The 17,191-nt window shown below is 39.5% G+C and overlaps 1 protein-coding gene across 22 annotated transcripts in view; it reads right to left on the bottom strand.

Moving 5' to 3' along the window:
- Positions 1-17,191, bottom strand: part of EPB41 (erythrocyte membrane protein band 4.1) — a 206,200-nt gene that overhangs the window by 15,075 nt on the left and 173,934 nt on the right. For all 22 annotated transcript variants that reach the window (XM_067725137.1, XM_067725113.1, XM_067725112.1 and 19 more), the window contains one exon: positions 11,621-11,749. In XM_067725137.1, coding sequence (XP_067581238.1) covers positions 11,621-11,749 — 129 coding nt within the window. The remainder of the gene's footprint in view (positions 1-11,620; positions 11,750-17,191) is intronic.

The raw sequence follows: 17,191 nt of genomic DNA, 5'->3' as shown, positions 1-17,191 counted from the left end.
TTTCTTTTTTGATGCTTACACAAGCCCTATGAATATAAATAGAAAAGGCAGAAGCTTATTAGCACTCCCAGGTAAGACTCAGGCTCAGAGAAAGCGAGTGATTTGCCCAAGGACTCAAAACTACTGGTATTGTACACTGACTCAGAGGGGCATTTAGAGAATTGCGATTATTTTCATAAAGAATTCTGCAGCAAGCAATGTGCTAGGTTACCATCCTTCTCCACCTCTTTATATAAGTCATTTGCATTATAAGCAGAGGCCTCCAACTTTTTTATGAGCAGGGCCACATTTCATTGAGGCAAAACTTTGAGATACTGTGGGGAGGGCAGAAGGAGGAGAAGAGAATTAGAAAAGAGAAGAGTCCCTGGCTGGATTCACTTCCAGGTAGGAATATGGACAAAACAAAGAGAGGGAACATGATTGTGTCACCTAAGTCTTTCATACACGTCACCCTCATACCAGGCATATTATTGGCTAGTTTACTAACACTTTCTTCAGCCCAGACATATTTATCTACCTTAGATTCAGACTCAGCTAACATTTATTGCACTTGTACTATATGCCAAGCACATAATGCAACTATTACCTCAATCACACCTCTCAGTATCTGAAGTAGGTACTCACTGTATATTATTATACTCACTGTATAGTTCAGAAAAGTGAGGTCCAGAGAGGTTAAATAATTTTCCAAAGGGATTTCCCTGGTGGCCCAGTGGTAAAGAATCCACCTTCTAATTCAGGGGATGCGGGTTCGATCCCTGGTCAGGGAACTAAGATCCCACATGCCACAGGGCAACTAAGCCTGTGCGCCACAACTACTGAGCTCATGCACCTCAACTAGAGAGCCCACGTGCAACAAACTACAGAGCCCATGTGCCCTGGAGCCTGCACACCACAACTAGAGAGAAGCCCATGTGCTGCAACAAAAGATCCAGTGTGCCACAACTAAGACCCAATGCAGCCAAAAACATAAAAGTAAATAAATTAATTAAATAAAAAGAAACCTTAAAAAAATAATAATTTGCCAAGGTTCTATGCTAATAAGTGCTTGAACTAGGACTGAGGGCAAAGACTTCCTGTCTGAAGATTGGGGTTCAGGTCCCAGCTCAGACAGTGGCTGGCTGTGGAACCTTGGGCAAGTCATTCTGACTTTTCTGAGCTTTAGTTTTCTCATTTTTATAACAGGCTACCCTGTAAGATGTGCTCTGCCTCCACTGTAGCACTGCTGTGAAGATCAAAAGAGATTTTAGAAATAAAAGCACATTATAAGTTGTTATTAAGAATTTGTGTGCCAATATATACACAATGGACTATTACTCAACCATTAAAAAGAATGAAATAATGCCATTTGTAGCAACATGGATGGACGTAGAGATTATCAAGTGAAGCAAGTCAGACAGAGAAAGACAAATACCATATGATATCACTTATATGTGGAATCTAAAAAAATGATACAAATGAACTTATTTATAAAACAGAAATAGGCTCACAGACATAGAAAACAAACTTATGGTTACCAAAGGGGAAAGGGTTGGGGGGAGGGATAAATTAGGAGTTTGGGATTAAAATATACACACTATTATATATAAAATAACCAACAAGGACTTACTGTATAGCATAGGGAACTATACTCAATACCTTGTAATAACCTATAATGGAAAAGAATCTAAAGAACAGATATATACATGTATGTATAACTGAATCACTTTGCTGTACACCGAAACACAACATTGTAAATCAACTATATGTCAATAACAATTTTTTTAATCCAAAAAAAAAAGAATTTGCGTGCCAAGAGGGCTAAATCTTTTTGAAAAGCTCCTCCTCTACTAACCCTAAGAATCTATTTTTTTCTACCTCCCTCCCACCCCCTTCCTCCTCCTTTTCTGTCTCTGAAGAAGGTGGAAGAGGGAGGAGACATTGTTATGATTTCCAACTTAACACTCTTTCCACATGGGGTCTCTTTTCTTACCAGTGTTTTCTCAAAATGGTACTGTAGCTTTCAGTTGCTTATAAAGTTAACCATCCCTTTATCCTATGACACAGCAGTTCCACTCTTAGGTGTTTACCCAAGATAAGTGAAAACATATGTCCACAGAAAGACTCTCACATGAATGTTTAAAGCAGCTTTATCCATATTTGCCCCCAACTGGAATCAACTCAACTGTCCATCAACAAATGAAAGGATAAACAAATTGTGGTATATTCATACAATGGAATACTACTCAACAATAAAAAACAGTGAACTATGGATTCATATAACATGGATGAATCTGAAAAACATGTTCAGACACAAAAGGGTATGACTGTATACTTCCATTTATATGAAGTCCAAGAACAGGTAAAACTAAGCTATGATAACAGAAATCAGAGCAGTGGCTGCCTAGAGGGATAGGGATGGACTGGCAAAGGCTATGAAGAAAGTTTCAGGAGTGATGAAAATGTTCTGAACCCAAATGTGTCTTGGTTACACAGGTAGATACATTCGTCAAAACCAATAAAAAATTGAACTCTTGGGCTTCCCTGGTGGCGCAGTGGTTGAGAGTCCGCCTGCCGATGCAGGGGACACGGGTTCGTGCCCCGGTCCGGGAGGATCCCACATGCCGCGGAGCAGCTGGGCCTGTGAGCCATGGTCGCTGAGCCTGCGCGTCCGGAGCCTGTGCTCCACAACGGGAGAGGCCACAACAGTGAGAGGCCCGCGTACCACAAAAAAACAAACAAACAAAAAACTGAACTCTTAACGTCTGTGCATATCACTGTATGTAAATGTTACCTCAGGTACACATACATGCACATATATGCAAACAGTAAAACCCTATTCTGGCTCCCCACCTCCTCTCGCCATGTCCCAAAATGTAGGAATTATGGATGGATTAAAAAAAGGTTCTCAGTCCGCCTGCCGATGCAGGGGACACGGGTTCGTGCCCTGGTCCGGGAAGATCCCACATGCCGCGGAGTGGCTGGGCCTGTGAGCCATGGCCGCTGAGCCTGCGCGTCCGGAGCCTGTGCTCCGCTACGGGAGAGGCCACAACAGTGAGAGGCCCGCGTACCGCAAAAAAAAAAAAAAAAAAAAAAAAGGTTCTCAGGTTTACTTGTCTGGAAAGATAATAAAAACACAAGCAGAAATAATTATAGTAAATAAACAATAACAATAGCAAATAATTATCTGGTGCTTATTATGTGCCAGGCACTTTTTCTACAAATTATTTACAGCATACTGCACTGAGCTTTTTCATTTACCAGTTTATCACGTAGATATTCCCAGCAGAAGCTTTTAAAAATAACTGTAAAGCATTACCTTAATGGGATGTACTATAATTTATTTAACCTGCTCCCTATTGAAGGACATTTAGATTGTTTCCATGGTAGTGACAACTTAATTTGAAATGCACATTGTGAAACTCACATTTTATGTACATTAACTCATTTATTCCTCTCAACAACCCTATGAGGTACAACTATTATTAGCCTCATTTTACAAATGAGGAAACTGAGGCACACAGTGATTCAGTAACTTGACTGCACACTAGTAAGTGATGGAGCAGGTTCAAACCCAGAAAATCTAATTCCAAAGTCAATACTTTTCCTCACTATACTCCACTGTCTAGTCAATAAGAAGTAATTTGTATCTTGGCTGACTGTCTTAGATGTATAACAATATAATATCTACCATTTTGGAATAGCCACTATGTGCCAGGCAAATATTATCTTTATCTCAGTGACCTTAAAAAGGTATTTTTCAGAAGAGAAGGCTAAGGCTCAGAGGTTAAGTGACTTGCTGAAGGTCATGAAACTAGCAAGTGTTGGAATGAAGATCCAGGTCTCTCTAACTCCAAAGCCCACATGCTTTATCTTGTACTTCATAATGCCTCTGTATTTCTCTTACATGCTAGGATATTTTAAAATGACTGCTTCCTTTCCCTTTTTTGTAGGGGCTATACTCAAACCAAACATGGGCTTCTGTGGTCAGGATGGCCCTAACAACTTTTTTAATAATTTACTTTGAACGATTAAAAACATTTTTTTTTGATATGCACATGCTACAAAATTTTAAATCTTTAAAATGGAGATCAATGAATTGTTGGTCTCCCTCCCACTCCTAACCACAGCCTGCATCCCAGGCCTCTTCATCCCAGGCCACCACTGGTGGTTTTTTGTTTTTGTTTTTCTAAGTACCCATTCAGAGTTAGTATATTCACATATAAGCCTATTCATACATAGCTGTACATACAACCCTTTTCCCTCCCATAAACAGTAGCATATTATTTATACCATATTGCACTGCATTTTTTCATTTACCGATTTATCACGTAGATTATTCCCATCAGAAGCTTTTTTTAATGGCTGCACAGAATTGCCTTAATTGGAGGTACCATAATTTACAAACATGTTCCCTACTGATAGACAGTTAGGTTGTTTCCATGGTAGTGACAACTTAAAGGGTTCCCTCCCATCTGCAAGTACTTCTTTTCTAAACATCCTTGGCTCATTGTGTGCACAATCTTAAAGGAATGTCCCCAGACTTCCTTTGTAGTCCGCTTCACAGCCAAGTCCTGTTCATCCATCACTGTCTCTCCTGACGCAGCTCTTTCTTCTTGTTTCCTCAGGCTACACCTCAGTTCTTCACAAGTAACCCCCCAGACTTCCCGTAGCCGTATTCCTGTCTCTAGGCAGCCTCTCCTTTAATAGGTGCAGCATACAGCTTTAGGAACCATCTTCCAAAACCATTGCTTTAATTAGGCCACTTTATCACCACTGCCAGAAAACTTGAAGCAATTTCTCATTATTTACCAAACTCAAATTCTACACTCTGGACCACAAGAGAGAGACACGGGAAGTATACTAATGTTAACTGAATGTCTATGAATGCACCAAGCGCTTTACTGACATCATTTCACTCCATCCTCCCTCAAATCTTGCAGTGGTATGTCGTATTATCCCCATTTTACACACAGGAAACAGAGGCTTACAGAGATGAGCGATTTGTTTAAAGTTATCCAGCTAGTACATGGTCGAGCTAGGATACAAATTCTACTTGTCTAATTGCAAAGCAAGTGCTTTTAATTGGCAAGTTACATGGCTTCCTAAAGGTGGATATCATCATCCAGTTTATGGTGATGTGAGGATTAACTGAAAGGATTCATGTGAAAACACCCAGCCAGAGCTCCATGTAGCTGTCTCCTTCCCATTATGCAGGCTTCAGCTAAAATGTCACTTTCTCAGAGGGGATTTTCATGACTATTCTAGCCCCAAAATAGCAACTTTTCATGTTATTCCACATTGTCTAACTCTTGATCCTATTTAATTTCTTTATAGCACTTATCACTGTCTGAAATTCATACATTTATGTGTTTTATTGCCTGTCTCTCCTGACTAGAATGTCAGTTCCAGAGCATAGGGCCTGTGTCCACCCTGTACACTGCTTTGGCCTAACATATAAATGCTCAACAAATACTGGTTGCAGTAATGAATTAACAGCTCAGTTTATAGAAGGAACATTTTCTCTCAATTTTGGCATCTGTGAATAAGAAAGACAAGAAAAACAACTCAGAGGGCAGGCAGCAGAAGCAAGAAGAACAACAATCCTGCAGCCTGTGGGACAAAAGCCACATTCACAGAAAGACAGACAAGATGAAAAGGCAGAGGGCTATGTTCCAGATGAAGGAACAAGATAAAACCCCAGAAGAACAACTAAATGAAATGGAGATAGGCAATCTTGCAGAAAAAGAATTCAGAATAATGATAGTGAAGATGATCCAGGACCTTGGAAAAAGAATGGAGGCAAAGATCGAGAAGATGCAAGAAATGTTTAACAAAGATCTAGAAGAACTAACGAACAAACAAACAGAGATGAACAATACAATAATTGAAATGAACACTACACTAGAAGGAATCAATAGCAGAATAACTAAGGCAGAAGAATGGATAAGTGACCTGGAAGACAGAATGGTGGAATTCACTGCTGCGGAACAGAATAAAGAAAAAAGAATGAAAAGAAATGAAGACAGCCTAAGAGACCTCTGGGACAACATTAAATGCAACAATATTCGCATTATAGGGGTCCCAGAAGGAGAAGAGAGAGAGAAAGGACCCGAGAAAATGTTTCAAGAGATTATAGTTGAAAACTTCCCTAACATGGGAAAGGAAATAGCTACCCAAGTCCAGGAAGTGCAGAGAGTCCCACACAGGATAAACCCAAGGAGAAACACGCCGAGACACACAGTAATCAAATTGGCAAAAATTAAAGACAAAGAAAAATTATTGAAAGCAGCAAGGGAAAAACGATAAATAACATACAAGTGAACTCCCATAACGTTAACAGCTGATTTCTCAGCAGAAACTCTACAAGCCAGAAGGGAGTGGCATGATATACTTAAAGTGATGAAAGGGAAGAACCTACAACCAAGATTACTTAGCAAGGATCTCATTCAGATTCTATGGAGAAATCAAAACCTTTACACACAAGCAAAAGCTAAGAGAATTCAGCACCACCAAACCAGCTCTACAACAAATGCTAAAGGAACTTCTCTAAGTGGGAAACAAAAGAGAAGAAAAGGATCTACAGAAAAAGCCTCCAAACAATTAAGAAAATGGTAATAGTAACATACATATCGATAATTACCTTAAACATGAATGGATTAAATGCTCTAACCAAAAGACATAGGCTTGCTGAATGGATACAAAAACAAGACCCATATATATACTGTCTACAAGAGACACACTTCAGACCTAGGGACACATACAGACTGTAAGGGGATGGAAAAAGATATTCCATGCAAACGGAAATCAAAAGAAAGCTGGAGTAGCAATACTCATATCAGATAAAATAGACTTTAAAATAAAGAATGTTACAAGAGACAAGGAAGGACACTACATAATGATCAAGGGATCAATCCAAGAAGAAGATATAACAATTATAAATATATATGCACCCAACATAGGAGCACCTCAATACATAAGGCAACCACACACAGCTATAAAAGAGGAAATTGACAGTAACACAATAATACTGGGGGACTTACCTCACTTACACCAATGGACGGATCATCCAAAATGAAAATTAATAAGGAAACACAAGCTTTATATGAAACAATAGACAAGATAGATTTACTTGATATTTATAGGACATTCCATCCAAAAACAGCAGATTACACTTTCTTCTCAAGTGCACACAGAACATTCTCCAGGACAGATCATATCCTGGGTCACAAATCAAGCCTCAGTAAATTGAAGAAAACTGAAATCATATCAAGCATCTTTTCCAACCACAATGCTATGAGATTAGAAATCAATTACAGGGAAAAAAACATAAAATCACAAACACATGGAGGCTAAAAAATACGTTACTACATAACCAAAAGATCACTGAAGAAATCCAAGAGGAAATCCAAAAATATCTAGAGACAAATGACAATGAAAACACGACGATCCAAAACCTACGGCATGCAGCAAATGCAGTTCTAAGAGGGAAGTTTATAGCTATACAAGCCTACCTCAAGAAACAAGAAAAATCTCAAATAAACAATCTAATGTTACACCTAAAGGAACTAGAGAAAGAAGAACAAACAAAACCCAAAGTTAGCAGAAGGAAAGAAATCATAAAGAACAGAGCAGAAATAAATGAAATAGAAACAACAGCAAAGATCAATAAAACTAAAAGCTGCTTCTTTGAGAAGATAAACAAAATTGATAAACCATTAGCCATATTCATCAAGAAAAAGAGGGAGAAGACTCAAAACAATAAAATTAGAAATGAAAAAGGAGAAGTTACAACAGACACCGCAGAAATACAAAGCATCCTAAGAGACTACTACAAGCAACTCTATGCCAATAGAATGGACAACCTGGAAGAAATGGACAAATTCTTAGAAAGGTATAACTTTCCAAGACTGAACCAGGAAGAAACAGAAAATACGAACAGACCAATCACAAGTAATGAAATTGAAACTGTGATTAAAAATCTTCCAACAAACAAAAGTCCAGGACCAGATGGCTTCACAGGTGAATTCTATCAAACATTTAGAGAAGAGCTAACACCCATCCTTCTCAAACTCTTCCAAAACATTGCAGAGGAAGGAAAACTCACAAAAACTCATTCTATGAGGCCACCATCACCCTGATACCAAAACCAGACAAAGATACTACAAAAAAAGAAAATTACAGACCAATATCACTCATGAATATAGATGCAAAAATCCTCAACAAAATACTAGCAAACAGAATCCAACAACACATTAAAAGGATCATACACGATGATCAAGTGGGATTTATCCCAGGGATGCAAGGATTCTTCAATATACACAAATCAATCAATGTAATACACCATAGTAACAAACTGAAAAATAAAAACCATAAGATCATATCAATAGATGCAGTAAAACCTTTTGACAAAATTCAACACCCATTTAAACTCTCCAGAAAGTGGACATAGGGGGAACCTACTTCAACATAATAAAGGCCATATATGACAAACCCACAGCAAACAGCATTCTCAATGGTGAAAAACTGAAAGCATTTCCTTTAAGATCAGGAACAAGACAAGGATGTCCACTCTCACCACTATTATTCAACATAGTTTTGGAGGTCCTAGCCACGGCAATCAGAGAAGAAAAAGAAATAAAAGGAATACAAATTGGAAAAGAAGAAGTAAAACTGTCATTGTTTGCAGATAAAGAATCCTAAAGATGCCACCAGAAAACTACTAGAGCTAATCAATGAATTTGGTAACGCTGCAGGATACAAAATTAATGCACAGAAATCTAATTAATGCACAGAAATTTCTTGCACTCCTATACAGTAATGATGAAAAATCTGAAAGAGAAATTAAGGAAACACTCCCATTTACCACTGCAACAAAATGAATAAAATACCTAGGAATAAACCTACCTAGGGAGACAAAAGACCTGTATGCAGAAAACTATAAGACACTGATGAAAGAAATTAAAGATGATATCAACAGATGGAGAGATATACCATGTTCTTGGATTGGAAGAATTAATATTATAAAAATGACTATACTACCCAAAGCAACCTACAGAGTCAATGCAATCCCTATCAAATTACCAATGGCAGTTTTTACAGAACTAGAACAAAAAATCTTAAAATTTGTATGGAGACACAAAAGACCCTGAATAATAGCCCAAGCAGTCTTGAGGGAAAAAAATGGAGCTAGAGGAATCAGACTCCCTGACTTCAGACTATACTACAAAGCTACAGTAATCAAGACAGTATGGTACTGGCACAAAAACAGAAATATAGATCAATGGAACAGGATAGAAAGCCCAGAGATAAACCCACGCATCTATGGACAACTAATCTATGACAAAGGAGGCAAGGATATACAGTGGAGAAAAGACAGGCTTTTCAATAAGTGGTGCTGGGAAAACTGGACAGCTACGTGTAAAAGAATGAAATTAGAATGCTCCCTAACACCATACACAAAAGTAAACTCAAAATGGATTCGAGACCTAAATGTAAGACCGGGCACTATAAAACTCTTAGAGGAAAACATAGGAAGAACACTCTTTGACATAAATCACAGCAAGATCTTTTTTGATTCACCTCCTAAAGTAATGGAAATAAAAACAAAAATAAACAAATGGGAACTAATGAAACTTAAAAACTTTTGCACAGCAAAGGAAACCATAAACAAGATGAAAAGACAACCCTCAGAATGGGAGAAAATATTTGCAAATGAATCATTGGACAAAGGATTAATCTCCAAAATATATAAACAGCTCATACAGCTCAAAATTAAAAAAAAAAACAACCCATCCAAAAATGGGCAGAAGACCTCAACAGACATTTCTCCAAAGACATACAGATATCCAACAAGCACATGAAAAGCTGCTCAACATCACTAATTATTAGAGAAATGCAAATCAAAACTACAATGAGGTATCACCTCACACCAGTTAGAATGGGCATCATCAGAAAATCTACAAACAACAAATGCTGGAGAGGGTGTGGAGAGAAGGGAACCCTCTTGCACTGTTGGTGGGAATGTAAATTAATACAGCCACTATGGAGAACGGTATGGAGGTTCCTTAAAGAACTAAAAATAGAATTACCATATGACCCAGCAATCCCACTACTGGGCATATACCCAGAGAAGACCATAATTCAAAAAGGCACATGCACCCCAATGTTCATTGCAGCACTATTTACAATAGGCAGGTCATGGAAGCAACTTAAATGCCCACTGACAGACGAATGGATAAAGAAGATGTGGTACATATATATAATGGAATATTACTCAGCAATAAAAAGGAATGAAATTGGGTCATTTGTTGAGACGTGGATGCATCTAGAGACTGTCATACAGAGTGAAATAAGTCAGAAAGAGAAAAACAAATATCGTATATTAATGCATATATGTGGAACCTAGAAAATGGTACAGATGAACTGGTTTGCAGAGCAGAAACTGAGACACAGAAGTAGAGAAAAAAACGTATGGACACCAAGGAGGGAAAGCGGCACAGGGTGGGAGTGGTGGTGTGATGAACTGGGAGATTGGGATTGACATGTATAGACCGATGTGTATAAAATGGATGACTAACAAGAAAAAAAAAAAATATATATATATATATATTAAAAAAAAAAGAAAACTCAACACAAGCAACCCGAGCTCATTCAAATTACTAACAATGAAGGAGAAATATTACTAAAAGTAGGAAGTAAACAAAAATTTTAAGTACTAAATTCTTACATGATTTTAAATTTAATTGTAATAAATTGATTATAATTATTATAGCTGTTTCTTATTTACACTTTCAGGCGTGGTGCTCAAGTTGATTCCATACAGTACTGTATTTTATATAAGCTTTACAACAGAATCATTAAGTAGATACTAACATCATGTGGGTGGAGGTGGGGTGGGGGGGGCATCAGGGCTCACAGACATTCAACCACTTGTTTAAGTTAGCAAATGAAGAAGCTGGGACCTGGGGCTTCCCTGGTGGCACAGTGGTTAAGAATCCACCTGCCAATGCAGGGGACATGGGTTCGAGCCCTGCTCCGGGAAGATCCCACATGCCGCCCTGGTCCGGGAATATCCCACATGTCGCGGAGCAACTAAGCCTGTGCGGCCACAACTACTGAGCCTGCACTCTAGAGCCCGCGAGCCACAACTACTGAGCCCACGTGCTACAACTACTGAAGCCCACACACCTAGAGCCCGTGCTCCGCAATGAGAGAGGCCACCGCAATGAGAGGCCCGCGCACCACGGCAAGGAGGGGCCCCTGTTCACCACAACTATAGAGGGCCCGCGCACAGCAATGAAGACCCAACACAGCCAAAAATAAATTAATTAATTAAATACATTTTTAAAAAAGCTGGGACCTGAACTCAGGTTTGTTTGACCCAAAGCCCATGTTATCAACCATTACACTAGTCTGCCTTCCCTAACTGAATTGGGTGGATATAAGCAATCAGATCCAAGATAATGTTGCTTTTGAAAAAGTATTTTGGGACATCTTGAGATCAGTAATCTCTTCTGAAAAGAACTGCCCCAGAAAAGCCTAGCATTATTTGCAGGAAGTGATTAGCAACCCTGTGAAGAAAGGTTATTTATCATGTTTACTGTAGTCTTTGGTTCTGAAACATCAAAGTGTGTCCTACCTGGGCAGCCTCATAAGTGATGGTCTTGGTCTCAGTGTGGACTATAGGGACGTCTTTGGTTGGAATTTCACTTTTCACAGCATTGGCAGTGTCTGAGATGGTGACGGTCTGAGTCTTCACCAGGGGAGGCTGTGAAGCAGTAAAGAAACAGAGTTACCGGAGTCTTCCGAAGGCTGTGGAGAACTAACCTTCTGACATTGAGCTGATCAAAGTGATTGCTCTAATCAAGCAAAGGGCTAGCTCAATCTCTGCCCAAGACTTGGACACTATTCCAAAGTAGCCCTGACAAGGTGTCAAATCATGAAAGATATTAAAGAACAGCATTACGATAATCACTTTCATATGCTTAATGGAAAGCTATGATATCAGACAGTTACGGTTGGTGACACAAAACACTTCAGACTGACCTTCAGAATTTGAATATAAAGCTACTTGCCAAATAGCACTCACTTTTGTTTGTCCTTGTGACTGTACCATCAAAATTAAGAAAATCAGCCACATTTCCTCCTCTATGTACAAATGGTACAGGAAATAGCAGTGGCTCGGAACACATTACCCTGGAATTCATTAACTTCTTTCAAATCAATGTCAGACATTCAGTTTGGAGTTATTGAAAAGAAACAGTATTTGGAAAACTGGAGAGAAAATAATCAGTTCTACCACCACCTGGTGATTAATCTCAGAATTTCAGAAGAATGAACATGAGAGAAATACCAAAGGTTTCTTGTCCATCAGCTCACCTTCCCCAAGACTATAAATTACCCTAAAACTACCATTTGATTGTGGTAAAGTTAATTACGGCCATCCACCTTAGCATAGGAGATTAGTACCTACAATCATGGAAGCTCCCGTGAGCGGGGTCAGTGGGAGTGGTGGGCTGCGCTATGTGGCTGCAATATACAGAAAATTATTTGGGGCCTGACTCCTTATTTAAAAAGTCAGTTACCCCTTGTAATTAAGAGTATTTGAATTTTTTGGGCTGGGTCTCAGAACACTGAGGGCTCCTCATCACAGAAGTCTCAGAAATTCACCTCTTTACACAGCCCATACTTGAGCAAGGAAAAGAGGAACATACTTACACCAGCTTCATAAAGATAAACAGCTGGAGTTTACCCCCAAGAGTTTTGTTAAGTCAACAGGGGAGAGAGCATTTCTAGCCTTGGTGTTAGTGACTCTGAATAAATTTCTTTGTAGTAATCAAGGACTTCAATTATATTCTGTGATTTTGAAAAAAAGCCAAGAGGCTACTACCCTCACCACTGCCACCACCACCACCTCCTCCACAGAATAGATTCTGGCCCTCTCCCAAAGTGAGTCATTAGATCTGCACGACTGAATCAGTTACTACCTGGAAACTTCGAATGAGGGTGGGGAACTGGTTACCCACACGAGAGTCAAGAAATGATCCATTTTGCTCTCCAACAGGCTCTCCTGGTATAACATGTTCTTCACTACTCTCCGCTTTTTTTTCAGCAAGTTGCAGCTGAGAGGAAGCTGGTGATATTGAGGACTTTAAGGCACTGGCCTGTTCCTCCACTCCTACACATTCCCCACTTGGACCTCTCGACATTTCCTTAATATCAAGATAGCCAGTTGCCCCCTGCTCCTTCTCTTCCGTCTCCTTGCTGCTTATAGAGAGGGAGCCAAAGTCAAAGTTTTGTGGAGACTCCAACGGGGTAGTCATTTGGCTCTTACTAGGAATTATTGAATGCTTGGGGCCCTCCCATTCAGAGTCAGGGTTGGTAGATGGCCCCTTGGTCATGGCTGCCACCTCCTCTGTGCGAATGCCATTTATATTCTACAAATGAATGAACACATACAAAAGCAAGATTAGGAATTCGTGGGGAATACAGTGAACTCTGAGAATCAACAATGATTTCTAAGAGGCCTCAAAAATATTAATACTGGGCTTCCCTGGCGGTACAGTGGTTGAGAGTCCGCCTGCCGATGCAGGGGACGCGGTTTAATGCCCCGGTCCGGGAAGATCCCGCATGCCGCCGAGCGGCTGGGCCCGTGAGCCATGGCCGCTGAGCCTGCGCGTCCGGAGCCTGTGCTCTGCAACGGGAGAGGCCACAACAGTGACAGGCCCGCGTACGGCAAAAAAAAAAAAAAAAAAAAAAAAAATTAATACTAATATAAACCAAGAATCTTAACTCCTGAGGTGGTCAAAAGGAAGAATTACTGTTCACTAAACATGTCAGCAGCTTAAGTGATTCCAACCTCATTTTGGTCATATTTCTACAACATGGTTAATCTGAGAAACGATTTCGATGTGCCTCACAAGCACTTCATATTACAAGCACTTCGTATTACTATGGTGTTCTCTGTATAACACATATTCCTAAATACCTAACTCATTACTATGCACAGGACACAATGCAATTTATGAGTCAATAAAACATATTCTTGAGGAGTCTGATCAGATTGAAAAATATTCCACATATCTCCAAGCCATATGTATCATCATGCTGGTCCATAATGGAGAAGCTAAAATCTAGACTTTGGTTGGCAGAGATATGGAAATTGAGTACCTCCAGCACAGACTTAATCCAATCATCGTCAAAGAATTAACTATAATATCAAAAATAGTGAAACATTTCTTTGTAAACAGAATAAATGCAACTGAGCAGCTGAGAAGTATTTCTCCACAGATGAATGACATCTCTCCAACCCCTAAGAGAAATAAATCCTGGAAACACAGAGTTCCCTCCTGGGCTAAATGCCTCACATCACAGGGAAAATAGATCTAAAATAAGAACTTTCAAGAGAATGTGGAGAGAAGATAACATCACAGTAGACCTACTCCTAAAGTTTAAAGAAAGGTGCTGTAGGTGGAAGAAAAGTAGGAATTCACACTATTAGGAAAAGAATAGGAACCATTTGAGAAATGAACAATCTAATAGAAGCCAAATGTCAGGAAAATCTGCATGTGCTCACCAGAGGGCTGTACATAAGCCACTTAGGTCTGAAATTTTGGTAAGATCAATTTACCATATTACATGCTTGCCATAAAGGAACTTAGCAGAAAAGGACTCTTTTCAAAAGGTGTTCCTGGAGTAGATGACGTACGCTTGGAGCAGCCTACACGTTTTAGTGCTCACATCACACTACACATATTATACTTCTTAAAAAATCGCTGCTGCTCCTTAAGTTGTAAAACAGCCTACATTTTGATGAATATAAACCAGTGGCCAAGAAAGGTAAGAAAAGATGCACTGCGCTCAAGAACTCCAGGCCAGCCTTACTTCTAGAAACAGTCAACTCAAGAGCATCTCAAAGTGGTACAAGTTGAACTCACATTAGGCAGGTCTTTCACTGACTGATCATGAGTATTACTTAGCACATGAAAAGGTGGAATTGAGAGATGACAAGAGAAACTGTCTCTGTCTGCAGAGGTATCAGAGATACATAAACTACTCTTGCTAAGGGTATATGAATTTCCTCGTGTTTAAAATGAGAGTAATACTTGGTTTGGCTCACAGGGCTCTGAAGATCAGATACAATAATATATATGAAAGCATGTAAATTCTGTAATTGTCAATTACCATTAGATTCACTTAATTCAATCAACATTACCTGAGCACCTATAATAGGCTAGGGCCTGGAGGACACTAGAATGAGTTTGTTGTTATGTTATTAACACACTGTACTACTTTCTAGGGCACTTATCTCACCATTTCTTTTGAGTCAGACAAGCTGCTATGGAGCTGCCCAAAAATAGACCAGCTGGTAATAAACAAACAGGCTTTCTCAAATTGCTATATGCTAGCGCTAGCGCTGTGAATAGCATATCCCCACCCACTCACATGGAGAGGCACTTCATGGCTTCTCCAAATAATTCTGTCACAAATGAGAAGGCTGATTAATAACCAGGGGAATACCTAAGATAATCAAGTAAGAGCCAATTTTATACCAGTCTGCTCAAGTGATAAGTAGTGGTCTGTCATCAAGAAGCCATTTGTGAATTAAACGTTGCTTAGGCCAGCACCACCTGGCCCAAAGTTGCCTACTGCTGAGTAAAATTAGATAGATCAATCATGTTTTTCAAAGCAGGAACAGACGAGACCAAGGGTAAAAGCTGTAGCCACAGTAATATCAATTCAGCAAATATTTACTGATCACCTAATATGTATTCGTCACTGGAAATGAAAGGAAAACTGATAACAGTTGGGTTGGATTACCACTTAGAACACTCCCACATATGGTCAAATCAGCCGCTCCAGTTGGCTCTGTTGTCCAGATCTCTTGGACAACACAGCCAACTACTTACTGGACACTCTCCCAGGCATATGGAACACAATATGCCCCAAACTAAACTCATCTATTCCACTTTAATATCTCCCTTATCTGTCTACTCTTCTCTATTCCCACACTTACTATCTTCATTCAGGCTCTAATAGTGCCTCACCCCACTTACTACTAATGCCCTAAACAATTTTTCTTCTTTTCTTTCTTCCTTCCTTCTTTCTCACCTCAAACCTTCCCTGAACACATCCTATATTCTGTCATGAAAATATTTATTTCTAAAATGAAACATTGAAAATTCCATTTTTCAGGTTAAAATCCTTCAGTGGTTCTTCATTGCCTTCTGGATAAAGTTCAGGTCCTTTATTAAGACATAGAAAATACTTTAAAATATGACTCCTACCTCTCTCTCCAGCTTCACCTTGCTATAACTTCACATACATCCTTCTCTCCATTAATTCAAGACAATTTGCAGTTCCTAGAACAGAGCATGCTTTCTTTTGTCCCCGTGCCTTTGTCAATATCGTATTGTTCCTTCTGCCTGCAAGTCCATACTCAGCTCAGGTCAGTTCTTCTAGAAGTTTCCCCCAACTGCCTAAAGTATATTTAGATACCATGCCTCTTTTGTTCCCATTGTACCCTGTCATTATTGGTTTACTCATCTGTCTTTTCCATTAGACTGATAAGAACTTGCTATGTTCCTTAGCTCTGTTAATCTCTCTTGCACAGTTTTTGGCACGTAATAGATGTTCAGTAAAAACTTGTTGAAATTATACCAAATAAATCCAGGAACCCTAAGAACTGCTTTGACTTGTGCTATTCAAAAATTAAAAAGGCTTGGGACTTCCCTGGTGGTGCAGTGGTTAAGAATCCGCCTGCCAATATAGGGGACAGGGGGGTTTGAGCCCTGGTACGGGAAGATCCCACATGCTGCAGAGCAACTAAGCCCGTGCGCCACAACAACTGAGCCTGCGCTCTAGAGTCTGTGAGCCACAACTACTGAGCCCGTGTGCCACAACTACTGAAGCCTGCGCGCCTAGAGCCCACGCTCCGCAACAAGAGAAGACATCGCAATGAGAAGCTCACACACTGCAATGAAGAGTTAGCTCCCGCTCGCTGCAACTAGAGAAAGCCCACAGGCGTCAACGAAGACCCAAGGCAGACAAAAATAAAAAATTAATTAAGTAATTTAATTAATTTAAAAAAAACCCAGAGATGCTCTTTCAAAAAAAAAAAAAAATTGAAAAGGCTTGTTTACAAAGAACATAAGAAGTGGCCCACTTGACCAGACCAGCATTCTGGTCCATCATTCTATCTCCTACATCA

Source organism: Pseudorca crassidens, chromosome 2 (assembly GCF_039906515.1).
Source record: "Pseudorca crassidens isolate mPseCra1 chromosome 2, mPseCra1.hap1, whole genome shotgun sequence".
Taxonomy (NCBI): Eukaryota; Metazoa; Chordata; class Mammalia; order Artiodactyla; family Delphinidae; genus Pseudorca; species Pseudorca crassidens.
The sequence above is the reverse complement of the archived record's forward strand: the minus strand, read 5'-3'. Positions and strand labels throughout refer to the sequence as shown.